General features: G+C 33.2%; 2 protein-coding genes across 2 annotated transcripts; one reads left to right on the forward strand and one right to left on the reverse strand.

Moving 5' to 3' along the window:
* Positions 1-3,695: 3,695 nt before the first annotated feature.
* On the reverse strand, positions 3,696-5,437 carry LOC133172397 (uncharacterized). Its single transcript, XM_061307274.1, has one exon. It carries the CDS (start codon positions 5,375-5,377, stop codon positions 4,514-4,516), a length of 864 nt encoding a protein of 287 aa, XP_061163258.1. The 5' UTR covers positions 5,378-5,437; the 3' UTR covers positions 3,696-4,513.
* A 9,471-nt stretch (positions 5,438-14,908) lies between these two features.
* LOC133204890 (uncharacterized) lies at positions 14,909-21,020 on the forward strand. The gene is made up of 3 exons (XM_061340633.1): positions 14,909-15,035; positions 15,791-16,178; positions 20,006-21,020. The coding sequence occupies exons 2-3, from the start codon at positions 15,823-15,825 to the stop codon at positions 20,913-20,915; spliced, it is 1,266 nt and encodes a 421-aa protein (XP_061196617.1). The 5' UTR covers positions 14,909-15,035; positions 15,791-15,822; the 3' UTR covers positions 20,916-21,020.
* Positions 21,021-21,396: the final 376 nt, after the last annotated feature.

Here is a 21,396-nt window from a genome sequence, read left to right on the forward strand (position 1 = left end):
GAGGCCCGTGTTTGCTCTGATCCCGATTTGTATTGTTTAAATACATTTTGAGCTTGAATACTGTTCGTTATCTCCACATTTCTTACATGTAATACAATATATGTATATTCACATGAAAGAATGAGTTGCATGATTGAAAGGAAAAACAGACATAAAAAAGAAGGAATAAATCAAACTATATATTGTACATTTACATAAGTTCTGAGCAAAAGTATTTGTTTATGTATACATTATCTATATGCATACATACTTATGTCACACACATAATGAAAGTACATACTTTTATATAATTCATCATGATAAAGTTTACTTATGGCAATGCCTTTTATAGAAATCTACCAAGAGAGTTTAATACTGTATGTTTACATATAAATTGATGTATTCAAAATTTAGCGTAATCACTGGGTATTGAGTGGTTGGCGTAACGGTAATCATGAATTAGCGCTACATACGTCCGTGCCGTATATTGTATTTATAAAGCTTCTAAAATATGAATAAATACTGTATATCTAATTCTTCACAATTTAATATCCAGAATTGGTTTATCATGCTAATTTGTAAAATGTTTTACTTTAGATAAAGTTAAGATTAATACTTCTTCTCTTTCCTTTGTAAATTTTCTACAATGAAAAAGGAAATGATTAAGCATACTACAATTTCTACATATTCTTTCTTCTAGGTATGTTATTATATCTGCCCATGGACCTTGGGGGGGGGGGGGGGGGTGCTAAAATTCCTCATTATTTGCAAATATATCTACTGGATCTTACAAAAACGAGAAGATTCTGAATATTGTCATTTTGTACAGCTTTTTTGTCAATTTTCGTTGACAAATTACAACTAAACTGGTAATGCTATATGTCCATATACAGTTTTTACACTGACAATTTACACTGGAGAAAATCATTAAAATTCTTTCTTGTGATATGAAATGAAGATACATAAAACAGGTTACTTGAAGGTGATAAGCTTAAGGTTCTAGCAGAACAGCAAGGTCGGGGTGATTACAGATTAGTATTGTCTTCTAGATATACTTTCTCGACAGATTGTAGTAATTAATTCATAAAATTCCATGTTGGTGTACCTGCTGGTCACATCATAGGTAACCAGGATGAAATTTTCCAGGTCTATCAGAAATTTGATTTGTTCATAATCGGACGTGTCTTTGATGTATGAATTTTGCTTTTTAAACAATGCGCACGAGGAAATGATCACGTTAGTTACATGTACCTATATTTTCATTCCCGTGCCACATTGAAAAATAATTGGCCGACCAGGTGGAAGTCTTGAGAGGTTGCGTTCGCTTTAAAAGTGTTTCAAGCATTTAGTTATTAATTTTATGTACATGTATTTAGAGAGCAAATACAGACTCCCACATTTAAGGTTGTCATTTTATTCTTGCTTAAAAACGGGTATATTTCCGTATCTAAAGTTTTGCTTTTGATACATTCCATAAACTTTTGATTGGATGCTCACATGTAGAGCTACTAAATCCTGTTTTTCTACCTCTACATAATAGGTAGAATCGAGTTGTCTCATACAATCTGAGGATCGAGATATATCCATTATATTCATGTATATCCATTACAACAAACTTATTACTTTTATTCGCCTTTTTAATTACAATCCCAAGAATATCTTTTTAATAATACAACAAGGTGACAGAATGACGATTTACGCCTAATCTAGGATTAACTGGGTTACGATATCTCAGACTAATTGAGGGTGAAAATCATTAAAATGCTCCTTATCTCTTTCAAGCCACCTGTTTTATGTATCTTAATTTCATATCACACGAAAGAATTTTAATGTTTTTCGCTGGTGTAAATTGTCAGTGTAAAAAGTGTACATGTACATATAGCATTACCAGTTTAGTTGTAATATGTCAACGAAAATTGACAAAAACGCTGTACAAAATGACAATATTCTTAATCAGAAAGTGGCGGCCGCTGTCGGCCATCGTAAATTTGTTTCTGTTGAAAATGTCCTCCCTGCATGAAGCTATATTTCCAGTTCTAATCCGATGCCTTACTCTTGTATTATAATTAGGTCACTGCTACGACTAACTTTATTCCTCTCTGTGTACGCATCTTGATATCTGCTGTTTGTTTAGATTTTTGAGGAATCGTGAATGACATCTCTGTCTTGGTGTTAAATTACTTTGTCATGTTCTAATTCTCGATTTTCTTGGGGGGAGAGAGTCATGTTCTAAATTTTATATTTAAATTCACCAAGTCATTCTAAAATTTAGAACATGATGTGTTCACACAAATACATGTAGATAAGAATGTGTAAAGGTGCAACTAAAAGATAACTACAAGTAATTAGACTATGTGACATTCACAGATAATACTATGTCTGCTGTTTACGTGTTTAAATTCCCGTACCTGTACATAAACAAAATAATAAATTCAAAAATTAGAACATTATAGTACAAATGGACCTACCCTAGGATTAGCTAATGTTTAAAGACATTTGTTAAAATTATATTTAACACCAATGATCATCCTTTTAAAAACTCAGACTATTGAATGTTAACAGAGTAACTGGCACTAAAATAAAAATTTCTATTTTGGGGGATTATTTTTTATCCAATCTTATGCACAATCTTAATTTCTAAAATTTTTATAATGTTTTAAATGTTTTTTTCATTTCTTAAGAGATTACATAAAATGTAAAATTTAGTAAGTGCATTTTTCTACATTTTTCTGCATGCATACATATGTCTCACTAAATTTGCATTGATATACTATCATTTAAAGAATATAACTTTTTGAAATATTAAACACTCTCCATGCATATTTTGCATATGATTATTTAAAATTCTTCATTTCAATTAAATGCTATCTTTGTATAGTTCTAAGGATAAACTTTTCAACTTGCAATTAACATCCAACTTTTCACTAAACTCAATATAAGGGTTGTTCAGATGCAAACTTAAACTGTTCTCAAGAAAACGTTTTTAACTATATCTTAATTAATTAAAGTAATTCATTAATATTTTATCTATCATGAATTCATATATATTAACTGTTATCGCCCAATAAAGTAGGTATTAGTTTCTCAGTTTAAGATCCATTTTTTTTAGATGGCTAATCAGCAACATTCTGGGCAGAGCCTTTCCTTCGAACAAGAGACCGTCTACAGTCAGTGGCGTTGATGTTGAAACCAAACCCATAGTAAACAATTTTCTTTATGAAATCTTGGAAATCTACAACGTTCAATACCCTATAACACGCAAGAAACCTTGTCACTGCGCTATAGAATACACAGTAGGAACTACATGTATATTTTCATTACATTAGGAACACCAAAATGTATATTATTCTTTAGGCTCAATTTAATATAAAAAAAAATTTGAATTATTGTAAAACTATAAAATTCTACATTTTGAAATTAATTTCTCATTTTTAAGCCTACATAGTGCATCAACACCAAGAGAGATAACTCTGCAATTAATAAATCAATATTGTAGTTTGAATTTCATTTCTATTTCCACCCTCTGAGAGAAAATTGTCATCTACACAGAAAAAGAATGCATTATAGTGAGTAGAGTCTTTCTCCCTCAAACCTTACCCCTACTGTACAGGGCTGCATACTTATATTTGATCAAATTTGACCATACTAAAACCTTAATGCCACAACAGGTCTAACATGACCCCCATTTCTTAAATAAATTTCAGTTCAGTCTGACATTGTGAATAAATCATTTTATTTGCAATTGGATACATAACATAAACATTTTTTATATGAATACATATAATATTTTTTCAATAATCTTCATTTTTTATCATTTATATAAAACTTTGTAGGTTTATATTATTAATTGTTTCAATCATGAAATATTTCTAAGAAAAACATGAAAAAATATTAGCAAAATGAGGACCAATTTGCTAGGAAAATTAACATTTTATCAACTAGGAAAAACATACAGAATCTTGAATTATTCATGCTTGTGTATGTGATATGTGTATTAAAAAAAGACATGTCTAGTATTGAAAATGAAAATCTGCAAAAGCATATTAAACAAAATATATTGAACTGAATTTACAGGGCAATCTTTTCACTTTATAAAAAGTCTGGCACTGCTGAAATCACCGGAATTTATAATACTTGTACATGGAGTACTCTCTAACGTAAATATTAACCACCTTTCAAATCAGCAAATATAAGAATTATAAATACATTTTTTATCATACCACTGATGAATACACACAAAACTTAATCATTATAATATATTATATACATTATACATTTATTAATTTTCTACTACATGTACATTGTAATAAAGCTATACTATTCTTACACAATTTTTAGACAATCTGAATAAAAAAAACTGTTCTGATACACTATTGCTTTAATTTAAATGCCAATTTTAATCAGATTAGATTTTTACAAAAGTTAACAACACTTTTCAACAGGATTTAAGGTCTTTTAAGTTCTGCTCTTTAAAAAGGTTAACAAATCAATGTAGTACAGTTAGGTCATTAAGCATCCATCATCATGATCATTATCAACTTAATTCAGTTTTGGACCTGTTAGATTTGTACTCTTGAACGATTTTCCTTATAAGAATATCCTGCTCTTCAAATATTTGTGCTAGTGTTTTTCTTCCTTTCTTGATACTGTTAAGTTGTTCCTCGCACTCCCCTGTGAGTCCAAACCGATGACAGTTTTCCAGCCAAAGTTTGAACTGCACACATTCGTCCCCTTGTATTCCTTGTGGGGAGGCAATGTTCACTAGGCTATCTAAGATGTTAAGGCCCTGTACTCCCTGAATGCAGCTATCAGAAGAATCAACAGGTGCACAGTACCCACAATCCCCTTGAACTCCTTGGTGTGAAATTTGCTTTTCACTTTCAACTTTTTTCTTTTTCTTGACCTGTGAATAATTTCTGGCAATGTCTATAATGACCTGTTCTTGTTCTCGAAATACTTCAGATAGAGTTTTGCGTCCAGACACTATGTGATTGGCTTGTTCGTCACAGCCTGGAAGTCCGTAACGTTGACAACTTTCCATCCACAACCGAAAGTTAACACAGTCATCTCCCTGGATTCCTTGAGGGGTGGGGTCACTCGCACCTCTGTTATCAACCTTGACTGTGGCAGCTTGACTTTGATGCAGTACAGACACACTAAAATGTCGAACTGTTAGATGAACAGCGATATTGAGTCCAACCTTTGTTGATTTATAGCATGGCATTTGATTCACGGTGTTTGGCCATCTGTCATCGATTGGGCTGGGCTTCGGCCACTGGTCAGCGACTGTTGAGGACACACATGATATAGCTCTTTTCGATGCTGTGTATCGTACTTTTTCAGTAAAGTACTTGTTAACTGTCCCCACAAGATATTTTTCACCTCCTACCTTCCACATATTGCCTGTCAATCTGATTCGACTCCTGTTCCATGTGCTTACCAGCTGATCACTGGACGATTTAATTTATGTTTACAAATTTTCCACGTGATCTATGTTAACCGGACGCTTAATGCTTTGTAAAGTCAGATAACAGGACTATTTAAAAGATAAAATCTCGTATATGGTATGATGCAAAACACATTCTATAATAATGTAAAGAATATGTGGTTTATAATTTAGATACAAAATACAAGTATGAAACTCAAGTCATTTATTTTAAAAAATCCTTACTTGCCATATGGCATTACTCGAGAAGTAGGTGTACCGAAACGCATAGGAGACCCACAAGCGTTGCACATTCGCTAATCGCGTGATAAGAAATCTCCTAAATATTTTAATGTGCATTAGGGCCTATCCAAATTCTAGGCTATAAATATTTTTTGTTAGTTTTACCAATTTTTAAAGATAACAGTAAAATATCCTATTGTACTTGTGTATCTTTGTTGTTTTTAATCTCTCTCCCTCTCTCTCTTTTTTTTAAAAAGTTAAAAAGATCATTTAAAAAATCAAATGACCGTTTGATTCTGAGGGGGAATGGTGGGAGGGGGGGAGGGGCAGGGCAGATTTTGGAAATAAATAATCTGCCTTCGAAAAAGTTGACAATAAATAAAATGTCCTCGACTGGCAAGAAAATAAATAATCTGTTCTTGACTAGCGCTACCCCCCCCCCCCCCCAAGAAATAAAATTTTGGAGTTCGGGTGTTTACTTACTTACTTCTTTCTTTTTTTTTTCTTCTACTTTTTTGATTGTGAAACTTTTTTCAGTGAAGAAGAAAATCTGTCTTTGATCATCTTGAAAATAATTATGATAATTATGTCCTTGACTGGCATGAAAATAAATAATCTGACTCGAAAAAAATTTGCCACCCCCCCTTCTCAGAATCAAATGGTCGTCCCCTTATTGACTGCGATTCTGGCGAGGGGTTACTCCACCACGTGTCATTTGGAGTTAGATACCTTGTGTTATTTTTATTATTAACTATAAATTATTATCAACCATATATAGTATTATTAGCTATAAATTCAGAATGTGCAGCTACTATAAGTTATATTAAAATCATATTGTTGAAAATTCTATTTTAAAAAAATCTATATGAAGATAAGCTATATGTTAAAGCTCTAAATACATATGTGGGGTTAAAAAAAGCTTCCAACCATGCTGTCTTAGGTGAATTAGGACGATATCCGTTATATATTGAGATTGTATTTAACAGTGTTAAATGTTTACGACATATTCACAAATCAGAGGATTATCCATTACTTGCTAATGCATTGGAGGAGAACAAAATGTTATATCATAACAAGAAGAACTGTTGGTTGAGTAATGTTGATTTCTTATTGAAACAAATAGGAATATCCTGTGATAATATATTTTCTAAAAACCTACAATCACAAGTTTATGATATTAAGCTAAAAGAAAGATTTAAAGATATATGGAGTAAAAATTTGTCAGGATGTGCTATAAATCAGAAAGGTAAATTACGAAAATATGCTTTTATTTAAGACAAGACTAAGACCGCGGAACATTAACTGGCAAAATTGGGAATATGCAGCTTACGTCATTTCCATCTGTTACAGTGAAAAGATTTAATGATAGACAATGAAATGGACGGGTACAATTCGACACGGACGTCCGAGAAAACATTGGATTGAAATTCCAGTTTGAAATTCATTTTCAATCCACCTCAGCTACTTTAGAACGCACAGTGTTACTGATTGACCCAGAAGACAAATAATTTCAATTTCGGAGATAGTTTGAAATTTATATAAATCAGAATTTTCTGTCCAGTGTTTTTAAAGAAATATAATGGGACAAATATTTGATTTCTGTTTGGTATGTGTATGTATGTGCTGGGGGGGGGGGGGGGTGCTGAACGATCTTGGAAATAAATAAGAAAGTCAATTTTCTTTTAGTTTGAACAATCCCTCCCTGTTTTTGTTAGTTAAACATTTGTCTGTGAAGACAAAACTAAAAAAAAAAAGACTCTTGTCATCCTAGAATACATGTATATTTTGTCATGTGAAGGCATGATCTGACTTCACAATTTTTGACCGCCCCACCCCCCCCCCTTTCTAGAATCAAACGGCCGTCCCCTGAAAAAATAATCACTGCCTTCTATACTTTTACGTGTCCTTAAAATTATAGGCTAAAAAACTCATATAAATATGAATTTCAAACAACATGTATTTGGGAATTGAAATTATTTGTCTTTTGGATCATACATTCACACTTTAGGTTTGAAAACAGCTCAGGTGGATTGAAAATGAACTTCAAACTAGAATTTCAATCAAATGTTTTCTCGGACGTCCGTGTCGAATTGTACCCGCCCATTTCATTGTCTATCATTAAACCTTTTCACTGTAACAGATGGAAATGACGTAAGCTGCATATTTCCAATTTTGCCAGTTAATGTTCCGCGATCTTATGTACACATGTAGAGAGGAATATTTTTCAGTTATAAAAAAAACAAGATGTACTCGGATGCTTCACAAATTTGAAATTTTCCTGTAAGTTCTCATTTATAAGTTAGCGACTGAACTAGACAGATAAAGAAATATTCCTGTTGAAGATCGAAAATGTAGAAATTGCACCTCAAACTCGATAGAAGACGAAACTCATTTCACATTTGAATGTTCTGGATATGAATCACAAAGAAAAGAACTTGTAGAATACATTCAAAATAAAAATAAAAATTTCTCCCCATTATCAAATAAGAATAAATTAGTGTGGATCATGACTGATGAAAATAGTGTAATAGTAAATCGTTTTGAAGAATATATATTTAAATGTTTTCAAACACAAAACAATATTGTCACAGGATGAATTTAACCATTATACAGTCTGTATAATTACATGTATCTGGATTACTGAAATACATGTTGCTATTTGTATATGACTGCTGTCTCAAAATTTGTTAAAGATAATTATCCACATGTCAATTGCAGTTTGATAACCCCAACTGCTGCACCTAAAGTTACTTTTATGGATTATATCATATATATGCATGTGTGTGTGTGTGTGTGTGTGTGTTTATCTGTGTGTTTGTAACCTTTCATTCAGAACTTTCTATCTTTTATTGTAAAAAGCTTGTATGCCTTCTGGGCCCAAAATTGGAAAATACATGTATCTATCTTTTGGATCTCTTACCCTTTCTATTGTTAATTTGTTCTCTTATTTATGTTTGATGTTGTTCTCATATGCCCTTCATGGGCCCAAAATTGGAAATAAAAAAAATTATTTACTTACTTATTTTTTTTAAAATCATCACTACAAGTTAAAAATTTACAGAAACATGTGTCTTCCATTCCTTCACACGTACATAGTTTGTCAAAATTTTATGTAAACTTTCATCTTCCCCATCCCTGTCTTCATCACTAATTCTCTAACACTAAATATTTGGAGAGAGAGAGAGAGAGAGCAAAATGGATTATAGTGGGAGTTTACATTGGTATGGTGGTGCATTTGTATATTAGTTATACATGAGATGATTTCCTCTGATACCAATATCTAAGCTTTTTCATCATCATAAAGAGGAAGCGCGCTTCAAAATAACAATAAATAATCTCTTTTCACCTTTCTCACGCACAGAGATTTCATTAAACAGTTGTACAAATTCATTAAATATCAATAAAAATATCTGAAGAATCCATAAAAAACAAGAATCTGCAAAGAAAATAATTATGCAAAATAATTTAAGTCACAACTTGATATTACGGGTTTCAATTAGGGATCGGTTAACCGGTTACTCGGTCGGAACGATGGTAATCGGTTAGAAAATCTGTAATCGGTTAGTCGGAAAAAATTAATATATGTGTAAATTTGACTACAATTTCCTGAAAATTCAATTTCAAAAATACAAATTAAGAACATTTTTGAAATGTTAGCCTGTTCACCTATCTAATAGATTTAAGCTGATTCAGAGATAATTAAGGCTCTCCAGATTGACATCCTGGGGGTAATTGGTCACTTTTCGAGTCGTTAATTGTTGTTTAAACACATGTCGTTACCCACCCTGTCCCGTGTTTCTTTAATGATTTTAATTAAATGATCGTTGCCTTCTGTTCATTCATTCATCATTATTTCCTCTATTACAGAGATTTTTAACATGACAAATATGACACAAATAAATTATGAATCAATCAAAGTGTGAGGAGAAGAAAGAATACATAATATAAGTAATGAAAAAAGAGAAGAAAAAAAATCAAAGAACAAAAATACGCAAAACTGCGAATGCAGAAAATAATACACATATCATACACTATTTTGTGGTAAAGGGGGTGGATGTGCGTTTGCATTGCCTGTTGTAGAGTGCACAGGAGGAGACGATGTGTATGGAATTCAGTTTTTTAAATTCGATTTCTTTTTTTTGCAGTCATTACTGTTTGTGTTGGTCTTCCAAGAAGAATGTTGAATAATTCGTCTTCTGGAAGACCGCTTAATTCAGCTTCAAGGTGAACGTTAAACGATTCAGATAGAGAGTTCCACCATATATTCGAAAGGGCTGGACAGGATAATGTAGCATGGGAAAAAACGTCAGTAACAGGGTGACCACATAACACGCATGCAAACGGATTTTGAGTGGGTTTTGATACAATGAGTTTACAGATGAATTTAAAGTTTTGAATTTCCACATTTTCCACATGTTGATAGGCTTTGATATACAAAATACCGCATTAAATCTGAAAAAGTCTGGGTCAAACTACGTTGAAGAGTGTGGTTTTTGTAAACTGTTGAACGCACTGTAGATTTCCATGATAATTTTGATGGGAACGATCCAGAAGAAAGCCAGATATTCAAGTAATGGGAAAGTTGGTACGTCTGGAGAAGAAATAATACATCCGGGATGAATCCCATTTGGTCCTCACTTAGTTGATAGAGGAAGGAGAATAAGCGCGAAGTAAAGATCTTTTTTGAAAGACAGTTGATATCTAGTCTACAAAGTCTGCCAAAGAAAAGAAGTTTCCTGGTATCAATTTCTGCAGTGATTGGAAGGAGACCCATGAGTTGTTCACAAATATCAGATCTGGTAAGTTTAGGAAGGTTCAAAACTTGTTTGCATATGCCGTGTTGCAGGGTGTTAAGGCGTCTTATATCTTGGTTCACCGTATGGTTCCACAATTCGCAGCCATAAAGAACAGATGGCATGACTACAGTTCTGTAGAGATGAGACATCGTCCTTGGGTTTACAAGAGATATATCCATATCAGTTAAAGCGTAGAATGATTTCCATCCCTTGGAGCAAGCATTAATGATTCGAGATCTTGATTTAGTATTGCTGCTAAAAGGTATTCCTAGATGTTCGTATACTTTTCCGTATTGTATTTTAGAGTCTCCCAAGCTAATGTCTTTTTCTGCAGGATGTCTTTGGCCTTTAGCGCGGAATTGCAGAATGCTTGACTTAGAAGCGTTATATTCAAAGCGCCATAGACAGGCATATCGATGCACAATATTCATCATCGACTGCAGAGATGAGGGAGAGAGTGCAATGCATGCAATGTCATCTGCGAGCGCTGGAGAGTGGTAATTGTTATCGAATATAACTGTGGTTTGAGTTCGGAGGTTGTAGCTCATTTAACAAGTCGTTAATGAAAACAAGATAGAGAAAAGAAACGTGTCTTCCATTCCTTCACACGTACATAGTTTGTCAAAATTTTATGTAAACTTTCATCTTCCCCATCCCTGTCTTCATCACTAATTCTCTAACACTAAATATTTGGAGAGAGCATAATGGATTATAGTGATCATATATAAATATAAGCATAATATTACTACATGAACATCTTTATAGTCTTACTTGTTCGAGTGTACATGTAGCTATGTTGAGAATTTTTGATACGATTAACCGACTAATCAGTCGGAACGTCTTGCGATTGGCAATTCTATATTCGATTGCCATCGGAATCCCTAGTTTCAGTATAAAGTTCTCGATATATAAGACTTTTTAGTTCACAATTAAATGCAACATTATTGACTTTTAAGTCACTTTTGTGAATTACATCATCACTTTCTAGATCATATAATCACGTGTTCCTCAAAAAATCACATTGCGCTTACATGTATGCATTAAGTTTCATATTTTGCATCTTCCAAAATTAGCAATCTCCCTTACAGAGTTGTCGTTCTCTCCTCTCAATGTAGACATGCGCGGATCTAAATGAGGGGGGCTGGATCCGGACCCCCCCCCCCGGAATTTGCGGAGTTATTAGAGTATAATTATACTGAAGCAAATAAAAAATGACTTTGGACCCTCCCCTTCCCCCCGAAAACGTGGACCCCAGCCCCACCACCTTCTCCACACAATAGGATTTTGGATATTGACATTACGTTTTGCTCTTTTATCCGTAATCGAAGATTCGGGGTATATAGTTTTTACTCTGTCTGTCTGTTTGTCTGTTTGTCCGCAAAAAAACTTTAACATTGCCAATAACTTTTGATTAGTTATAGCAATGGCTTTCATATTTCACATGTGTATTTCTTGTGACAAGACCTTCCTTTGGATACCAACATATTTGACCTCTTGACCTTGACCTTGGAGTTTAATGCAAAAATTTACCCAACTTTAACCTTGGCCATAAGTTTTAAACAGTCGGTGCTAGGACTTTCGTATCTCACATGTATATTCATCGTGACAAGACCTTTCCATGGGTGTAAGTATTTTTTTTTACCTTTTGACCTTGACCTTATTGTTACACCCACTTTTAAAACCTGTAATCTTGGCCATAACTTTTGAACAGTTAGTACAAGGGCTTTCAAATTTCACAGGTATATTCCTTGTGACAAGACCTTCCTTGGGATGCCAACAATTTTGACCTCTTGACCTTGGAGTTTGACCTACTTTTAAAAAAAATCTAAGCTTCGCCATAACTTTTGAACAGTTGGTGCTAGGACTTTTATATTTTGCATGTGTATTTCTTACTGCAAGGTCTTCCCCTGCGTACCATTAATTTTGACCTTGGAGTTTGACCCACTTTTAGAAAACATTATCTTTGACCATAACTTTTGAATGGTTTGTGCTTGGGCTTTCGTATTTACCAGGTATATCTATTGACAAGCTCTTTCTTTTTGATCTCTTGACCTTGACCTAGGAGTTTGACTTGCATTTGAGAAACTTTAACTTTCACTCGCCATAAGCTGCCATACGGGGGCATCAGTGTTTCACAAACACATCTTGTTTTTTTTTCTTTTTGTGAAGATATTTTCTGGTCTTGATAGGTTTTTTTTTTTGCTTGTCAAGATATTTCTGGATTGAATTTTTTTTTACCCCCCCCCCCCGGAAAAATTCCGGGATCCGCGCCTTTTCCTAGGCATGTCAATTGATAATGTGTGAAACGGATATTTTTAACTTAGGGTCGAATTGCATGGGAACCGCTAAGATATTCGGAACTCGTCGGCTTATTCTTAACTAGTAAAATGAGTACCCATGTTATCTTGCTAAAATAAAAAGTTTTTTTGAAAGGCTGAACTTTTATGAAACAACATTTAATTCCGCAAGTCATTGAACTACTTTGACAAACCAATTAGATTTTGAAATAATGCCGTATATTTTTATAGCACCGCCTAATCGGTTCCCTATTCGCAACTAGTCAAACGACTGTATATTAGGACGAACCAACACTATTTTTTCATGCTACAAAACAACTGTACTAAATGTATCAAATCTGTATATGAAAACATAACAAATGAAAATTACTAGCACACGTATTATATTCCTTCTTTCATCATAACTGATTTCATAAGTATAAATCGTTTCTTTCTATTAATAAACAGCAACAACAGTCAATTAAGCTACAAATTTTACAAATAAAGCACAGGAAGTCATAAAACGTTGGAAAAGCCAACTTTAAAGTTGGAAAAGCCCTGATTAAAGTTAGAAAAGCCAACTTTAATGTTGGAATTACCAATTTTATAAGAATATTACGTGAATAACTTTGTTGTCCATGTCTGCTCTATATAATAAATATCTTTGATTAGCTTTTCTAGCTCACCTGAGTAAAAGGCCTACATGTAAGCTAGCTTATCTGTTCGAAATTTGTCCGTTGTCCATGGTTGTTTTCGTAAACTTTACAAAATTTCAAGTTCTCCAGAAACATTGGGCCAATTTCAACCAGACTAGGCACAAAGTATCCTTGGCTGAATAGAATTCAAGTTTATACAAATGGAGGACCACACCCTCTTCCAAGATGAGATGATTAAGAGATAGTGAAAATTGAGTGGAATAATTTAAAAATCTTCTCAAGAAGCAATGGGCCAAAAAAGATGAAACTTATACGAAAGCATACTGATATAGTGTAGATTCAAGCTTGTACAAATCATGCATCCCCCCCGGGGGGGGGGGGGGTAGGATGGGGCCACAATGGGCGATCAATGTTTTACATAGGGATATATAAGAAAAATCTTTAAAAATCGTTATCAAGAACAGCAAAGCTATGATCAGTCATTTTTATATGGAAGCATCCTCAGGTAGTGTTCATTAAAGTTTGTTCAAATGATGACCTCTGGGGTAGGGTGGGGCCACAATGGCTATTAAGGATCAAAGTTTTTCCTAGGAACATAAAGGCAAAATCTTTAAAAAGTCTTTTCTCAAGCACACCAAAGCCTTATCAGCAATTTTTTTTATGGAAGCATCCTCGGGTTCTGTCGATTCAAGTTCATTCAAATCTTGACCCTTTTAGGAAGAGTTGGGCTACAATTATGGCGATCAAAATTTTACCTAGTTAATATCTTGGAAAAATCAATAATTTTTTTCTCAGGAACGTCAAAGCCATGATCACTTTTATTTATTTGGAAGCATCTTCAGATAGTGTCGATTTAAATTTGTTCAAATCATGAGCACGGGGATAGGGTGGGACCATAACGGATTATCAAATCTTCTTCTCAAGACCAGCAAAGCCATGATTAGTCATATTTATATGGAAGCATCCTTAGGTAGTGTAGAGTCAAGTCTGTTCAAATCATGTTCCCCAGGAGTGGATAGGGCCACAATGGGCGGTCGAAGTTTTGCATACAATATGTGATATACGTTTTACATAGGATTAAATAGGGGGGGAAATCTGCTGATGAAGAACAGAAGGGTTATAGTGGCTCAGGTGAGCATTGTGGCCCATGGAAGTCTTGCTAAGTATTATTTCTCATTTTTCAGTATGCTTGGTGAAACGAGGAAAAAAAATGTATAATTATACTAAATGTCCAAATCGCTTATTCTGCCAGCGCTGTTTCGAGGCATCATATCAACAAAACGTGCAAATAAAAGAACGCCCCCAATACCTAGAAACAGCAATTAAAAATAAAAAAAAATTTACGAAGCTGCTTTGAGTGCGCTGTTAATCGTATAAAAATGCGGAAGGATAGATTGAGAGTGGCCTCCACTTCATATCTATAAGACTTGGAGAACAAACTCGATCTAGCGCTGCATTGCTTGTTCCGGTCTTTCATCATCTATATCTGATACTTAAAGGGAAATTTCCGTTCTAGTATTTATATTCAATTCATGGATACATTTGGAAAATTTCAAGTGCACATGTATATTACAGAACAATGTTAATATCCCATATTATATTTTTCATCCAAACAACGAAAATGTGGACCTCTCAGTATGTTTTCATTACTGTGAAGAAGGTAAGATAGAATTATTTTAAAGTACGTTTAATACATATCTAGTAATAAATGCTTTACATCATAGGCCTAGTCACAAGGAGGGCAGCGGGGGCACTAGCCCCCCCACTTTCAGATATGGGGGGGGCAAGAGTATGTCTGTGCCCCCCCCCCCACTTAATGTAGAACAAAATCACAGCTATGTTGAAGTTATAGTAAACCTCATTTTATGGCAAATTTATTTTATTTCCAGCAACAACTGAGTAAGCATTTCTCTTGAAGTAATAGTAATGTAATATACTTTATACGTGCCCTCCGATATATATATATATATATATATATATATATATATATATATATATATATATATATATATATATATATATATATATATATATATATATATATATATATATATATATATAAATTATATATATTTATTTATATATATATATATATATATATATATATATATATATATATATATATATATATATATATATATATATATATATAGAATACTATAGAAAACATAGCTACCATATCATTGTGCCCCCTCAATAATAACGTCTGATGACCTTTTTTTCTTTTTTTTTTTTTTTTGCTTGTCAAGGAATTTTGGTAAAATATTACATGTTTTAGATCTTTCTTGGATTTGAGCCCCCCCACTTTTAAGTTTGTGACTACGCCTCTGCTTTACATGAATTATCCTCATCGTTGAATCATTGTGCTCAATCTTTTATACAAATGTGTGAAGTTTATATGTATTTTTCGCAAAGAATGTGTTCAGTATCATGTGGTGAAAAAAGGAATGGCAGTAGAACGAACTAGGTCCAGCAGTTGGATTTTCTTATTGCTCGTCTTGCATCTCACGATTTACTGGTTCAGTGCAGTCCGGATAAGAAGGTATTCAAAAGAAAACCGTAACCAATTCAGAAACCGGAAGTCACGTGACCGAATGTCGACAGCATTTACATCTGTTATTAAAGGTACCAATGATGTCATGGTTTTCTCTGCCTCTGGAACCGATTCAGACATTAAGATAGTCTCCATTGTGGATATGGATGCCCCTCCCCGGTCTTTTATGTGTGTAACATGGTCGGAGGATAAACTCAATACAAGAACCAATGCTACCTTACTCTTGTGTCCAGAAAGTCACGGACTGCGGTAATGTATCTTTTTTGTTGTTGTTGTTGGGGATCAGTATAAGACATTCACAAAAAAGTCATCAGTTTCAATGATTCCAATAATTGAGTACAATGCAGAACTTGTATTTCATTTATTTACTTTTGGAGTTATGTTATTTGTTGATTTCTTGGTCAGTCAAAAATATATACCTTCATATTATGTATACTATTTACAATATTTCAAAATATGGATTTTATGTCATGTATACAAGGATTGGTTTGAATTGATGCTTTATTGATTAATAATAAGTCCTCCAAGAACTATTCTATTGCAGTTTAAAAGATAAATAATACGTGCATGGGTAGGTAACGGAAATAAATTTTTGTTTCATTGAGATTTTTAAAAAATACTTCAGGATATTAATTTTTTCCCCATAATTACAAGAAATATATGACGGAAATGCAATAGAATATTTAAAACTTGTCAACGAGATAACAAAATAAGAACTAAATTCTGTTTTTCCAAAGAAATAGTCTTGACAACATGTCAAGCACGATCGCCCAGGGAATTCCTGTATACTTTTGTTTTAAGACTGCTATTGAAAGTCTTTCGAGAGAATCGGACTATGCATGACGATTTTTCATTTTACAACGACTTTTAAGCATACTATTCATCGACGTATTACTGTGTATAATTAGAATTATTGTGTCCCATCCACTAAATAAAAGGTGAAACATGGGACCTCGTGTATTGTTACGCTATATATTCTTATTTGTTTTGGGATATGTGATTTTAGTGCTTTGGTTTATAGTACCATCTGCTGAAAGACACGACATATTCACTACTTCCGTCCGTCAGTACCGTTCCGTGAAGACTTCTATGTGCCAAAGGTTGGATGGAAAATCCTTTTCTTTTAATCTTCATTTTCAACCTAAATTCGACACAATCTCTCCGTCTGTATCTTACATCTTAATGGCCTCAGCCTTCGGCATCGGTCATCTTGCTCAAGTCTGGACACTTGTTTTAGTGGATCTAGGATTAGATCCTCCGAATTTACATTGTATCTTTTATTATAAAAGCGAATTAGATTATCTCAGAATCTTGACAGTTGGAGGCCAGTCAAAGTCAAGGCTATATGTTCTTCCTGAGATGCAAATAAATACCGCAAGGTGGGGTATCGGTTCATTCATGATAACCTAAAAGTTTTTTGTGAAATGTGTTTTTAAAGGCCTTTTACGGTTTATTGTACATGTATATTTTAATACTGAAAGTAATTTAAACAATCGTCTTAATTATTTCTTGGTAGAACTTCCTGTTGGTGTTTAAATACGCTAAATTTCCTGCATTAAGATGCATTGGTTTTCTTCTACTTAGAATACAAAAAAATTAAGAAATTTTCACGAAAGTTTGGGGGATGAGATGGTCCAAGCAAGTAAAACTACGAGAAGCAATAAATACGTAAGACACCCAAACTCAATAAATTGGTGCAATTCAAGATATTTTTTCTTCAAAAATCGACTTTTGATTATCCATCTGCTAATAACATTTTCGGATAGATCAACATATCAAGTTTGTATTCCCAAAGATTTTTCAAGTTAAGTTCATTGGTTAAAAAATTACGTCAATTTGAAATAAAGGTGTATTGTTGATCATTATTTGCTGAGAAACAAGCGTTACGTATCATATTATAGTTTTCCTTTAAGATTTTAGGATGAAATAATATAGATTGTAATAAATCCTCAATGTCAAAAGCAAATCAGTCTATTTACTTTCGTGATAAGACAAAAAACCTCAACTGTCATAATGTATTTTATGAATTGATGCAGTCAAATTGTCGTATTATATTTTTTCTTCAAATGAATTTGACATATCTCTAAAATTTTATATTTCAAATATGCCTCAAGAAAAATCAAAACTGCCCAGCGCAAATGGGGGTTCTAAATGAATAGAGGATCCATTTATAAAAACGTTAAATAAAATGTTGTTCATGAATTGTGATCTTGTTCTTATTTACACTTTCAAATGCAACAACGTTCCTATGTAACGAATGTTTCATGAGAAGTAATATTTACTGTTTTTAAGATTAATTCCAACAAAATGGACCAATTCATGAGATGTAATTTCTGCTCTACTTGTGCCATTATATTGAAAATGTCAAAAGAAATCGTAATTTGAACTGCATCATATATATCATCGTGTCATATTTTCCTTGAACTGTACTATATGTACAAACGGATAAGAGATATATGTAAAATTGTCTGTATAGACGTCTTAACAGAACCTAAAATAATGTAAATAACAATTTTTCTGATGACTTTTAGCTTGAAATCATTTAACCATCAATGGAAACTTCCTTCGTATTTCTGCTTGGGTCAATGCCATAGTTCAACTAAAATAAAATTCTGAAAAGTACGTTACTTAACATAAAATGCGAGTTTAACAGTATCAAAATTATAGGAGAGAAACAAAAAACCCTGATGTAGATTCAGAATAGAAACTCAAGCCTTTGTTTAATCAATATCATACGATTCAATCTAAAAATGTCTTTCAAAATAATTTCGATTAATGTTTTTCTTCAGAATTAATGTGTGTATTCAATAATGCGTCTCTAGAATCAGTTTATATTAAAATTTATGCAACTTAAGCTTAAAATGATACAAATCAATCAATAAAGTTTACATTCGAACAATTAGTCATGAAAGAAATTCTGTAAATATTGTTGCAGTTTTGATATATGATTTGTTAAAAATTTCGTAACATTCGTTACCTTCGGTAACGAATGTTTCAACACCTTTCAGGACTAATAGAGGACATTCAGGTGCAGATTGATACTGGTTGCGTAGTTGTTGTCGGTCGTTATATAAATATTAACAGTTACATACTAATTCATTCCATTTGATTCATTGTTATTGCATTCTAGAAAACAAACTCACCAACACTTCCTAGACTTCAGAAGAAACTCATAAAAAGGCTGTACCGTACTCCGGATGTCAAAATTTGAATACTGGCGCAAAATATTTGACTACGTATATGTGCAGAAGATGTTTGAACTCATAAATCATTCTTTTTTAAGAGGTTTAGTAACGAATGTTTCGGTAACGGTTGTTTCATTTAATCATTTTCTCTTAAATAGTAAGCTAACAATAAGACATTGTTAAATCATGGTTGGAGCATGGAATACAGTTGTTGGATAGAAGAAAAAGTATCACATGTTTAACTATGATATCATTCTATTTCATCTATTAAACTAATACAACGAATGTTTCATGCCTATCCATACGCATGTAAAATAGGAAGATAGAATGTAATTTCAAAAAATTGGTAACATATACAAGGCTTTGTACCATTTATTTTTAATTTTCAATAAGTTTCCTTCAAAATAAAACGTATTCCAATCTTACAGGCATACAATACCGAATACTCATACTATATTTAATGTCACAGTCCGTTTTTATTTTGTTTCTGGCGACATGGGGATATCAAATAAAAGTATGGTAATATATTTGTGATTATGCTCAATAATTTATTAAAAGCATTTTACAAATAAATGTTTTGAAGACATATGCTATCTAATTTAAGATTCAACTGTTATTTGTACAAAAAATAGCCATTTAAGTGTAATTATTCGATGTTGGCGACAGTAACGTACGTTTCAAAAAATCACTTTATGCCAAATAAAATATCTCAATATGATTTGTTCACTTCATTTTTGTATTTTTGCCTTAAAGGTTACATATTCATGCATTCATTCAAAAAGTATTTTCTTTGACATTTCATTATTTTTTACCCTTAACCCCCAGCGACATCATTTGCACCATTTTATTGAGCTTGAGTGAAGATTTGACAGCGTGTTCCTTTCTTTTCAGGTTTACGGCAGCCATCTTTTCTTGTAAAGTGCCAAATACCCGTATGCCACATGCAGTTTCCCTCGTCACAGAGGACTGTGAGAAACCAGTGAATGTTTTACCAGTTATATATAACTCAAACATAGAACGAACGTTCACAGTGTGCGTCTCTCCTCTACACTCCGTGTACAGCAAGGCTTATCAACTGGTGGAAATGATTGAGTTTAGTTCTATCTTAGGAGCAGATCATTTCTTTTTCTATAACTATAGCACGAATTGGAATGTGGATATTGTGCTAAAACACTATGAATCTATAGGACTTGTATCTGTGGTTCAGTGGAACTTACCGATGACGAAAAATCGGACAGACGAACCAGATATTCATTACTATGGTCAGCTGGCAATGCTTAACGACTGCTTGAATCGAAACAGGGGAGCCAGCAGGTATGTTGTGTTTCAGGATCTCGATGAAATCATCATTCCCCAAAACCACAAATCCTGGCACAATTTGTTAGATTCTCTTCCTGCAAACATGTCCTCCTACATGTTTCGATCTGCATTCTTTAGGTTAGATTGGCCAGATGCAAGAACAAACTCAAATGTATCTAAAATGGCAAAATCATACAAAGCGTATGCATTCCTTAAACGATTCAGAGAGAATGAAATATATGGACGAGCTACACGATCAAAATATATCGTTGACCCGTTACAAGTGGAAGTAGTTGGTATACATAATGTATGGAAGTTCAAGCAGGGTGGTAGGCCATTCTATGTACCACCAGAGGTAGCTCTGGTTCATCATTATCGTACAAACGAGAGGAAAACAGGACGTGTTAAGGATGACAGTGTACTGAACTTCCAAAACGTGCTCACAAAGATAAAAGAGACTTGGAGATCGTTAGGTGACACACCATTTGGACCAGTGCATTAGTCTCCATTTTCTTTCTCTTTTCTCCAGATTAGGTGTTGAATTCTAACGATACATAAAAAACATTGCAATGAACAATTTTTTTTGTTTCAAATGTATAACGTGGTTCACGCTAAACTGTAATTTAACATTAAAAGAAAATTACGGTATTTTAATTTTTTCATTAATAAATTATGCTTATCGAAGTACGTGTTTTGAATGATGCGGAATCATGATCATGTTTAGACTAAGACTTCTTTAAAAAAAATTTCTTTTATTTTTGCCTGAATTGAATGCTTTCTTTCAGATAAGTTATGTTCAAAAAGCCTTTAAAAATAGTACTAGTTCTAGCAGGAAGAAATTTATATCAGTACTGTACATTTGACACCGGATGGCTTGCATGTTCACTTGATGATTAAGTTCAACCTACGAATAATATAGTTTTAACTATGTACCTCTTTTAAAGTAAACAATAACGTTAATTATATTCATCAATTTAACACTA

This window comes from Saccostrea echinata, unplaced genomic scaffold (genome assembly GCF_033153115.1).
Source record: "Saccostrea echinata isolate AGI-Se365-2 ecotype Australia unplaced genomic scaffold, CSIRO_AGI_Sech_v1 ptg000054l, whole genome shotgun sequence".
NCBI lineage: Eukaryota > Metazoa > Mollusca > Bivalvia > Ostreida > Ostreidae > Saccostrea > Saccostrea echinata.

What these genes read in the sequence shown, in the direction of transcription:
- LOC133172397 (XM_061307274.1), bottom strand. Translation starts at nt 5,377, where the DNA reads ATGTGGAAGGTAGGAGGTGAAAAATATCTTGTGGGGACAGTTAACAAG.
- LOC133204890 (XM_061340633.1), top strand. Translation starts at nt 15,823, where the DNA reads ATGGCAGTAGAACGAACTAGGTCCAGCAGTTGGATTTTCTTATTGCTC. An exon ending in CCAGAAAGTCACGGACTGCG is followed by an intron (nt 16,179 to 20,005) that starts GTAATGTATCTT and finishes CTTTCTTTTCAG; the next exon opens with GTTTACGGCAGCCATCTTTT.